Source organism: Capra hircus, chromosome 22 (assembly GCF_001704415.2).
Source record: "Capra hircus breed San Clemente chromosome 22, ASM170441v1, whole genome shotgun sequence".
NCBI classification, from domain to species: domain Eukaryota; kingdom Metazoa; phylum Chordata; class Mammalia; order Artiodactyla; family Bovidae; genus Capra; species Capra hircus.
Window position 1 is genome coordinate 54,318,870 of NC_030829.1, and position 11,453 is coordinate 54,330,322.

General features: G+C 50.1%; 1 protein-coding gene across 1 annotated transcript in view; it reads right to left on the reverse strand.

Moving 5' to 3' along the window:
• SEC13 (SEC13 homolog, nuclear pore and COPII coat complex component) overlaps nucleotides 5,770-11,453 on the reverse strand; it is a 29,865-nt gene continuing 24,181 nt past the window's right edge. Inside the window, exon 9 of the mRNA XM_005696060.2 lies at nucleotides 5,770-6,185. Within this exon, the coding sequence (XP_005696117.2) occupies nucleotides 6,072-6,185 (114 nt within the window). The 3' untranslated portion in view covers nucleotides 5,770-6,071. The remainder of the gene's footprint in view (nucleotides 6,186-11,453) is intronic.

Genomic DNA, 11,453 nt, shown 5'->3' on the forward strand with positions numbered 1-11,453 from the left:
GTCCCGTTCCTCAACGGACACTGGCCCCTCCAAACTGTCTAGCTCGACACCTGCTCCACCACTGTGCTGAAACGGCCCTCGGAGCTGCAGATAGTGCAGCCTTAGTCTAGGGGTCACTAAGAGCCGTGGGATCTCAGTGAGGCCCGTGGGGTCACCTGATCGCAACTGCGGGGTGCAGACTTCTGCTGCGCTGCAGTCGATTCACAGGGGAGGCCGTAAGAAAGCCGACTTCCTTATGCCTCATCTTCTGACTCGGATCGAGTAAGTCTGCCGTGGGGCGAAGAATCTGTATTTTCACAAGGGTCTCAGGTACTTCCTTTCTGATTACAAAGTCATGTTTCCAACGAAAACTTGGCCAAAAGTTTTCCAACAGAAAGTGTGTAAGCTGAACTCTCTCTCCAGATATATTTGAACTTATTCTTCTAGAAAATTTCAAACATACAAAGAAAGCAGAGAGAGTAATTCCATGAGTCTCCAAGCACCTGTTATCAGTTTCAACATATATTAGCATCTTCTTTCGTGTACTTCTCTCTCATATTGTTTTTCATTTGAGGGGAATATTCTGAGAGCAAACCTCAGCAATCACGTGGTTTCAGTCTTAAAAGCTTCAGTTTGTATTTTTCCCAGATAACACACACTTTCTTGGTCTACCAAAGCCCCTTTTGTCGTCGCTGTTTAGTTGCTAAGTCATGTCCAGGTTCCCCGTCCTTCACTATCTCCTGGAGTTTGCTTAGATTCATGTCCATTGAGTCATTGATGCTATCTAACCATCTTATCCTCTGCCGCCCCTTCTCTTTTTGCTTTCCATCTCTACCAGCATCAAGGTCTTTTCCAATGAGTCAGCTCTTTCCATCAGGTGGCGAATGAATGATGACTTTGGCTTCAACAATTTTGTTTCATGGCAAATAGAAGGGAAAAGTGGAAGCAGTGAAAGATTTTATTTTCTTGGGCTCCAAAAATCACTCCTGATGGTGACTTCACCCATGAAATGAAAAAATGCTTGCTCCTTGGAAGGAAAGCTTTCACAGAGCTAGACAGCAAGACAGTTGTCTTGGGGTCCGGAAATCAGTCCATTTCGATGAGTGATTTAGATGCACATGAGTGTGTTTTCAGTGCTGTTGGGAAGAATGTTCTATGAATGCCAGTTAGGTCAAACTGACTGACAGATTTCTCTGGGTATTCCATCACTTGACTGTTTCTCAGGGGTCTGCGTGTTCTACTGCTAAAGGATGAGCGTTGCGATCACCAGCTAGAACTGGAAAAGACTTCTCTTCACTTCTGAGTTTTTGTTTCACGTATTTTTCACATATTTTTTCCTCACCATAAACACGTCCAAATGTATCTGAACCCAAATAAACTACTATGCCGAGGAGCTGTTCTTAATAAAGAGGATGACTCTAAGCTTAGAGAATGTAGGTAGGAAGCTGAACACCAGAGAATGCAGAGGCCATTTCACTTTGAAACTATTTCTCATGGATGGTCACTTATATTTGGGGTCCTTGAGACTGGGATTAGATTTAAGACAGTGGGCATGTGGCTCTAAAATTGAAGACCGAACCAGAAGTGGGAGGCCCTAGGGTACCGGGGGGATCATTTCTGCCAGAACCTCTACAGGATAGAGGATAGGATCCAGGATAGTCTAGGCTGGGGAACCAAGCCTGCTTAGGCCTGGGACACCAAGCCAGGGGACCCAGGCTGTGGGGAATATAATAGACACTTTTAAAAATACATCAGTACTTTCAAGTGTGTGGAGACAGACTCGTCTCCGTCGTGCACGCTGTGGGCGGGCAGCACCGTTAGCCGGGTGGGCGCGTCTGCAGCGCTCTGCTTTGGTGGACTCTCCCCGTGGCGGCTCTTGGAGCGCTGGGTGGACTGCACGTGCTGTAGTGATGGGTCGCTGTTTTATGTAGGAGCGTGCACTGCTCGTGCCTTTTCCCCCCACTGCACACACATTTTTTTCCAGGACTCTAAGACTGTTTTTCTCAGAGGGTTTCTCGCTCTCCAGTTTGAGACAACACCACTACACCAAATCCTTTGGCTGCAGCCCTTACATAAGTTCCTGGAGGCCAAAGATCTCTAGGTCCATCCTTGTTGCAGGCGTGGTTTTCTTATTTTATAGCTGAGTCAGTTACTATGGCATACATGACCCAGGTAGGTTTTTTCGGTGTGCAAGTGGTCCTGGTCATTTGCTTCGATTCCCTATCTTGAGTGTTGTACACATCCCTGCAGCATGCGTTTTGAGGCCTGAGTCATTTCAGTCCCTGGTTTCTCATTTCTGTCCGGGAGCTGTGACTTCCCTTTCAGAAGCCTGGGTATTCTTTCCCAGAGCGGCCTGTGCCTGCGTGCAGTGCTGGCATCAGCATGGAGGGTGCCCTTTATCCTCCATCTGCAGCGTTTACTGTTTGCAGACCTTTGTGCTGGACCCTCTGACTCACGGCAGATGGCGCAGGGTGTAGTTTTGACGGTCTGAGTTTGAGGGATCTGGTGCAACATTTAATGTGCCTTGTTTATTTCTTGCAAATATTTGAGGAAACTTTCCTTTTGAGTAGGGCTTATTGAAAGTCCCCCTGTTTATGGGTTTTGAAGTTTTTACTCACTGACCTGGGCCAGGGTGTTTCTAGGGTAAGTGTTCCTTATTTAAGGCCCTGCAGCCTGGAAAACCCCATGGACGGAGGAGCCTGGTAGGCTGCAGTCCATGGGGTCTCTAGGAGTCACACACGACTGAGCGACTTCGCTTTCACTTTTCATTTTTATGCATTGGAGAAGGAAATGGCAACCCACTCCAGTACTCTTGCCTGGAGAATCCCAGGGACGGAGGAGCCTGGTGGGCTGCCGTCTATGGGGTCACACAGAGTCGGACACGACTGAAGCGACTTAGCAGCTGCAGCAGCCCTTTATTATGCAGTGCCTTGAAGCACCAGGCTGTATGTTGTAATAACAGGAGATGGCCACAAGGTGGCACTACTTTTCCATGCCCAGCCCAGGTCAGTGGGGAGAGCAGCGCCTGAGGAAAGTGCAGGCTTTGGGTGGCGAACGTCTGAGAACATGCCAGCACAAACCGCAAAGGCTCGCGTCCTGTTCCTCCTCCTACTTCACCCTTGACCTGCAGCTTTTCAGACCCCAAACCGCTATGCTGAAATTTCGTCCTTTGGAAGTTAGGGGGCTTGAAGGGGCTGCAGGTGAGACCCCACCCCCAGAGCCTGTGCAGGCCGTATGAAAGTTGGAAGTGCTTTTCTCCCCGATAGTGCGGTGTCTCCTGGGTCATTTTGGCTGAGATTAGCATTCGGGGTAGGCTGCCTGGGTCTCAGATTGAGGCCCATTCGGGAAATGAGGCTCTTGAAGTCCAAGGGAGGAACATTTATGTCAAAACCTTATAACAGCCTGAGCTCAGGTGGGTCTGGCCTTAGGGACCAAGGCTGCTTAAGCATGGCACACCTGCCAGGGGACCCAGGCTGTGGGGACTATACTAGTTTGAAACATACTTCAACATTCCAGGTGTATAAAGACATACCTGATCTCCATGTGCAGGACTTAGATGTGAGCACCATTGATCAGCTGTACGCGTCTGCACAGCACTGTTTCTGGATTCTTTTCCCATGGGGCTCTTACAGTGCTGGTAGACCGCGTGTGCTATTGATGGAGGGCCGATGTTTACGTAGCAGTGTGAGCTGCTCGTTGCCGAGCGTTCCTTTAGATCCTCCCCCAGCTTTTGCCCCTGACACACACATGTTTTGCTTCCAGGACTCTAGTTTGTCTCTGTTTTCTCAGAGGGTTCACTTCTATGCAGGCTGAGATGACATCCCTACACCAAATCCTATGGCTGCTGTCTGCTTTGGTTCCCTGAGGCCAGAGATCTCCAGGTCCATCCTTGTTGCGTCAAGGTATTGTCTTATTTCACGGCTACGTCAGTCGTCTAGTGCACGCGCGTCCCGGGGGGATTCTGTCAGCACCCTAGCGGTCCTGGGCATCTGGTGTGATTCCAAATCTCGAGGCTGTTCATATTCCTGCAGCAAGCATTTTGATGCCTGGGCCATTTCAATCGCCAGCTGCTTTTTACTTTTTGTCCGGGAGCATGCACTGCGCTCACGTGGAGCTGTGATTTCCCTTTCGGAAGCCTGAGTATTCTTTCCCAGAGCGGCCTTCGCCTGCGTGCAGTGCTGGCATCAGCATGGAGGGTTCCCTTTGTCCTCGATCTGCAGCGTTTACTGTTTGCAGACCTTTGTGCTGGACACTGACTCACGGCAGATGGCGCAGGGTGTAGTTTCGACGGTCCTGTCTGTGACTGTGAGGTATCTGGTGCAACATTTAATGTGCCTTGTCTGTTTCTTATAAATACTTTGAGGAAAATTTCCTTTTGAATAGGGCTTGTTCAAAGTCCCATTTATGGTTTTTGAAGTTTTACTCGCTGACCTCAGCCAGGGTGTTCTTAGGGTTAGTCAGGTCCATCGCTCAGTCGTGTCCGACTCTCTGTGACCCCATGGACTGCAGCACACCAGGCCTCCCTGTCCATCATCAACTCGCAGACCTTGCTCAAATTCATGTCCATCGAGTCGGTGATGCCATCCAACCATCTCCTCCTCTGCCATCCCCTTCTCCTCCTGTCTTTAATCTTTCCCAGCATCAGGGTCTTTTCCAGTGAGTCAGTTCTTCGCAGCAGGTGGCCAAAGTATTGGAGTTTCAGCTTCAGCATCAGTCCGTCCAATGAATACTCAGGGCTGATTTTGCTAAGCGTTCCTTATTTAGGGCCTGCAGCCCTTTGACAATGCAGTGCCTGAAGCACCAGTTTGTACGTTGTAAGAACAGGAAATGGCCACAAGGCGGCACCTCGCGTCTATGCCCAACCCAGGTCAGTGGGGAGACCCAGGGCTTTGGATGCCAGTCTCTGGAACACGGAAGCACAAACCCCGCAGGCCTGTGTCCTGTTCCCCCTCCTGCTTCCCCGCTGACCTGCAGATATTCAGACACCCCTGCCAGACTGCTAGGCTGCAGTCTTGTCCTTTGGAAGTTAGGCGGCTTGAAGGTAAGGGGCTGTAGGGAGCCTGTGGAGGCTTTTCTCCCATTAATGCAGTCTCTCTTGGGTCCTTTGGCTGAGATTAGCGTTCAGGGTAGGCCTCCTGGGTAAAACTCAGGCCCAGTCTGGAAGTGAGGAGGCCCTGGAACTCTACTCTAGGGGAGGAACGTTTATGCCAAAGCCTTACAGCAGCCTGGGATGGGGCGGGTCGGCCTTGGGGCCAGGCCTGCTTAGGCATGGGGACAGCGACCCTCTTCACGTGCAGGGCTTCCTCTTCCCCTGAATTCTAGTGGTTACAGGTTGTACATGGCACAAGGCAGTGTCTCACCTTCCTGCTGATTCCCTCCGTGGGAATTCTGGATTTTCTGCCTCCAGAGCCTCGACATGCTGTCTGCAGAGATCTGTCATTGCAGTGCGGGGTGTGAATGCTCATTCCAGTCCTGGTCACAGGTGCTTTCAGGTGCTCCTCCGTTAGGGTGAGTAAGGCCCTCTGCCTGCAAACGGGTGTAACTGGACAGGGCAGGCTTTATCAGCCCGTCCAGAGCACAGGGCGTATGCGCAGGGGACACAGCCGCAGCCCTGAAGGTCCAGTGCCTGGCTCTCTGAATCAGAGCTCTGCAGGCGCCCTCAGCAGAGCTCGGGTCTGGGGATGGTGCCTGACAGCTGTGTGCAAGGCTCGGCCTGAATCTGTGCTCTTCCAGGACAACTACTGTGAGAAGGAGCTCGGTTTTAGGCGGGTTAGGAAAATGCAGGGAGAGTTATAAGCAATATGTGTTTATTTAATTACTCTGGAAACAAACCCCACAAGTGACGCCTGAACGTAAAAGGTACGTAAAAATGACCAAAATATCTTAAAATAACAACCTTCAGATCTTTTCATAGTTTTTCCCTCAGAACAAGTGTGTGTTCAGCTGGACGGTAAGTTACAAACCATATCAGATCGTGTTAAGGCAGATGACAGTCCTGCTGTGTCTGTGGGAGCCTGATGGCGCGGGCGCGGGGCCGCCTGGGCTGCCGGCCCAGAGTCTGCAGCGGGTGGAAAAGCAGGCGCCCCGTGCGCTCACTGCTCGCTCTGCTGGCCCTCTGTGACAGACGTGGACACGGATCCCTGGCCCTTGTTGACGTCACTGATGCACACCCACTGCCCGTCGACCGACTCCTTCCACAGTGTCACCTGCAAGCAGAACATGGCACCCACTGGAGGCGGCACCCCGCCCTCCCCTCTCCCTGCGTCTTCAGGAGGGACGCACAGTCCACCTCCATCAGAGACCACAGCTCACCGCCGAGGGCTAAACCGAGCACTTACATTTTGGTGGTTTCAGTGGAGGAACCAAGGTAAGTAAAGGAATAAAAACGACGATGGGGGTGGGGAGAGATGTCAAGAAGAGGATGACTCCAGCTGCTCCTGCCTTCATATCCCGCAGATGAAGAACTGAGAACTTTTCATGGACATGACAAGCCCGAACAGATCCTACACCCCAGCACTGAGGCTGAAGTGCCCCTACAGCAAAGACAGACTGATTCCATGAGACGGTAAGAGGTGTGGCCGATGTTTAGCCCAGGGCCCCTTTCCAGGGCTGGCAGAGCACCACGCAGAGAGGCTTCTCTTGAGGCTCTGCACTGGAGTGAGAAGAGAGCCCTCTACTTGCAAAGAAGCTGTCACTTTGCAGATCGGCTACTCTGGTTTGGCTCCACCGAGATCGCAGTTGGATCTGCTGCCGAGACACTAACTCTGCCGGGTAAGGACCACCCACAGCCAGCGCCCGGATCTTGGGGCAGGAGTGTGTCCTACAGGGAACGTGGGCACACTGAAGGCTAGAGACGAGAGCACAAATAAGGCATTAGTAACCTACGGCACTACTCGCCTGAGGGCTCAGTTGGTAGAAAATCTGCCTGCAGTGCAGGAGATGCAACTTCGATCCCTGGGTGAGGAAAATCCCCTGGAGAAGGAAATGGCAACTCACTCCCAGTACTCTTGCCTGGAAAATCCCATGGTCAGAGGAGTGTGGCAGGCTAAGTCCATGGGTTCACAAAGAGCTGGACACGACTTAGTAGGTAAGAAACCTTGGAGCTGCCTTCCAGGCCAGGAACCACTTCCAATCACCCAAACAGACAAACTACACTGGCACTCTGTAGAATAAATCAAGTAGCCTCACTTACCAAGAAGTGCACACTCTTGCTTGGAAGCTCACCAAAGGGAGAGCCAAACATCCTTTGGACTCTAGCCTGCTGTACTGCCAGGACAGGGACGTTTCGAGGTGAGCTGGGGGAAGGAGCAGGTAGGCAGTGCTAGCCACATGCTCTAAAACTGTGCCACAAGGAAGTGCTTCAACAGAAAGGAGGTTTAAATAGAAAGCACTATCTGTGAATGCCACTATGTTGAGAGGCTCCCGGTACAGAATCTGAAGTAACGAGTGCTAGAATCGAATCCAAATGTTACCAGATACAGCACAGAAACACATGGGTCTAATACATCATTAAAGGAGAAAAGAAACAGGAAATTCAGGGAGAATCCCTTGAAATTAATAAAAAGGGCAACTGAACATAATGTGCAATCTCAAGAGTATCCTCGGTGGGTAAATCAGGAGGTTGGGATTCACACAGACAAACTTCTATTAATAAAACAGATCATCAGAAAGACCCTATTGTAGCCCAGCAGAGCTCTACTGAACACTGGCCCTTAAGCTAACCAGGCAAAGAGTCCGAGGAAGGACAGGGGTGTGTGTGTGTGTGTGGACAGGTGGCCAGCACAGTGTTCTGAAACTGACGGGACACTGTAAATCTGAAGTACTCCCCCGATAAAATAGGAAAAAAGGAAAACCTGAGAGACTCTTGTCTACTGTGGCGATGAGGCTCTGGAACCGGGGCTAATGTCCATCCCTGGAGCCTGAGCTGGCTGGGAAACCAGGCTAGAGAGTCGAGGGCCGTAGGGCGCTGGCAGGGGAGGGACCAGCCGATGATGCCTCTTGGAGCTGGCCTGGCCTGGGCCATGCGGAGGATGAAGCACACCCAGAGCAGCCGAGAGCTGAGTCCTCGGGGCGGGAGATCTGGAAAGACCCATCTCCACAGCCGACTTCCGGGGAGGGGCCCCTTCTCCAGCCTCTGTCCAGGGGCCTCAGCCGTGCAGCGCGGTTACCCGGGTTTGGAATCTAGTGGGTTGATGGCTGAGGAGGAGGAAGGAAGGAGACAGAAACCCTGGGATGTCTGTGCAGTATCCACCAGTCTCAGAGCAACCCAGGAACGCGTGGTTCCCAAGGGCTTTGGAGGCTGCACCAGCCACCAAGGGCAGAAAGAAATGCTGCCGCCTTGTGGCCATTTCCCAAAGCAACACTATTAAGACCATAGTTTCAAGCTCACCAAGCCGTGGGGCTGTAAAAGGCACCTGTTTTCAAGAAATAGGGCCCCAGAATCTCACGGATAATAATTCAAAACAGAAACCACTTTCCAATAGTGGGTTGCAGAGGTACGTTTTCCACACACTGCTCTCAACCTCAGCACAGAAAGACATGGTTCTCCTGCCAAGAGGACCAACGGGCACCACCACTAGGAATCCCAACACTGAACACAAGGGCCACCCTTACACAGTGTGAACCCGGACAGGAGGGAAAGCTCCTACACTGCTGAGGGAAATGTCAACTGGTAGACCTCTAGACAGAACGCTAGAGGCTGGTCGGAAATTCAGAAAGAGGGGCATCACGGTTCAGTCAGGAGTCCTGCCGAGCAGGGCCTGCAGACACCTGAGACTCAAAAGATACCTGCACCCCCAACGTTCCCTGCAACATTACTAACAGTGAGAAAAAGGATAAATACCAACGACAGATGAACTGGTAAAAACTGTGGTATGATATCGTGGAGTTAATTCTTCAGCCGTGGAAACAGGAAAAACGCCAGTGCAGCTCCATGGGCGGACCTGGAGATGAGCCCAGGAACCAGTACAGATTCAGAAGGCAAATATTTCGTGATTTAAGCAATAGGGGGAACCTAACCAGTGTTAGATGTGAACCTGGTCTGAATAGACGAAAAAAAAAACAGGGTTAGTGCAGGGTATAGTGAGCAGATAAATGGAGAGGGTCAGGATGCACATATACCAACTCCTGTTAATAAGACAGATACTCTAACAAGAACCTACCACACCGCAGAGAACTCCAGAGAAGTGTCCTAAGCTATCGAGGTAAAGAGCCTGAGTGACAGCAGCTGTGTGCATACAGGCAGGTGAGCAGCACCCAGCGTTCTGAAACTGAAACACTGTAAACCAAGAATACTCCCAGATAAAGAAGAAAAAAGAAAACCTAACAGGCTACTGTCTGCTGTGAGGCCTGTGAGAATGTCACATCCCTGGAGCCCAGAGGTGGCTTGGAAAAAAGGCTGGAGAGTCCAGGGGCTGAGGCCACTGGCAGGGAGGGACCGTAACCAGCAGACACGGGTGGGTAATGCAGAGGCTAAAGCACGCCCAGTGCTCCCGAAAGACTTTAGTGCTCTGTGCAGACAGGTCTGCAAAGAGGGCTTCCCATCTCTAGCCTCTGTGCAGAGCAACTCCACATACACGAGGAAGCACCTGCTCACTGCGTGTTTCCAGGGTTCACACCTCTTAAGGTGAAGGGTAATAGGGAGGAAGGAAGGAGACAGGAACCCTGAGGTGTTCTGTGCTGTCTCTTCAGTCTCACTGACAACCCAGAAACACGTCGTTCGCAGCAGTTCTGGAGGCTACATGAACCACAGTAGGGCAGCAAGAAATGCTGCCGCCTGTGGCCACTGCACAAAACGACGTTAAGAAACCCTGGCTTCAGGAGACTTCAGACTCACCAGAACTGTGGGGCTGTAAAGGCACCTGCTTTCCAGAAACAGGGGCTCAGTATCTCATGAATTCTAAGAATTCAAAACAGAAACCACTTTCCTACAGTGGGCTGCAAAGATACATTCTCCACACACTGCTCTCAACTGTAGCACAGAAAGACACGGTCTTCCTGCCCGGTTAGTAGAGAGGGTCAACAGGAACACCACTAGGAATCCCGACACCGAACACAAGGGCCACGTACACAGCGTGAAAGAGTCAGTCTCGGAGAGAAGCTGGAAAGAAGGCAGCCCTCCTACACTATGGGGTAAGTGGATATTGAGAGCGCTACTAGGCAGAACACCAAGCAGGCTGGTCAAAAATTCAGAAAGGGAGCTATCATAGCTGACTTTCTCACACGGCTGCAGACGCCTGAACTTCAAAAAATAAAACGATGAATACAACAGATGAACTGCTAAAAACTGCGGGGACTGCCCGTGAAGGGTTAAGTCTTGGGAGCTGCTCGGCGTTATGCAGAGCCTTAGGCACGTCCCTAAGCTCCCTGTCCCGCCCCCCTGAAGAATTTACTACCCTTAAGGCTCCGGGATGTCTCAGTCTTGCAACATTTCATACAAGATAGATTAGCTTATTGATAGAAGATAGATTATCTATTTGTGATCTGCACACAATGGTAAGGGTCTTGTGATTGTATCTGGAGATTAATATACAATCTTGTGAATGTCAGAAGTCACGTACTTTATCCTATATATACTGCAGCACAATAAAGAAAGGCATCAGCCATTTTGGTCTGATCCTCTCAACCCCATCTTTTGTCTCTCTTATTTTTCTTAGCGGGGACGCGCCGTTCTCTCCCTGTGCAGGTGCGACTCTTGCTTGTGCTGGCCGCGGCAGTGGCGCCCAACGTGGGGCTCGATTTCGACAGTTTTCCTCGCACTACTCTTATTAGCTAAAAAGAGTGAGTATATATGTATACAAGTGAATTTAAATTGAGGAGGAGTAGTAAGGTATATAGTTGAGAGTATAAATATGGGACAGACGCATAGTCGTCAATTGTTTTGTACATATGTTATCTGTAATGTTGAAACATCGGGGAATTACTGTTTCCAAACCTAAATTAATCAATTTTCTTTCATTTATTGAAGAAGTTTGCCCTTGGTTCCCAGAGAAGGTACAGTAAATTTAGAAACATGGAAAAAGGTAGGGGAACAAATTCGGGCTCATTATACTCTACATGGCCCTGAAAAGGTGCCTGTTGAAACTTTATCCTTTTGGACACTAATTCGTGATTGTCTGGACTTTGATAACGATGAATTAAAACGTTTAGAAATTTATTTGAAACAGGAAGAAAATCCTCTACATGTTCCTGATCCAGAACCCCAGTATGCTGTTCCCAAGGGAGTCGAAGGCGACCCCTCCGTTTTCTAAATTATCGCGTCCTTCAGATAATGATGATTCACTTTCATCCACAGATGAGGCGGAATTAGACGAAGAAGCTGCTAAATACCATCAAGAAAGATTGGGGTTTTTTAGCACAAGAAAAGGGGGCATCAACATCTAAAGATGATTTGATTGAATGTTTAAAAAAACCTCACTGTTGCTTTACAGAGTTCAGGAATTAAGCTTCCCATTAGCAACTCTAAATCTCCTTCT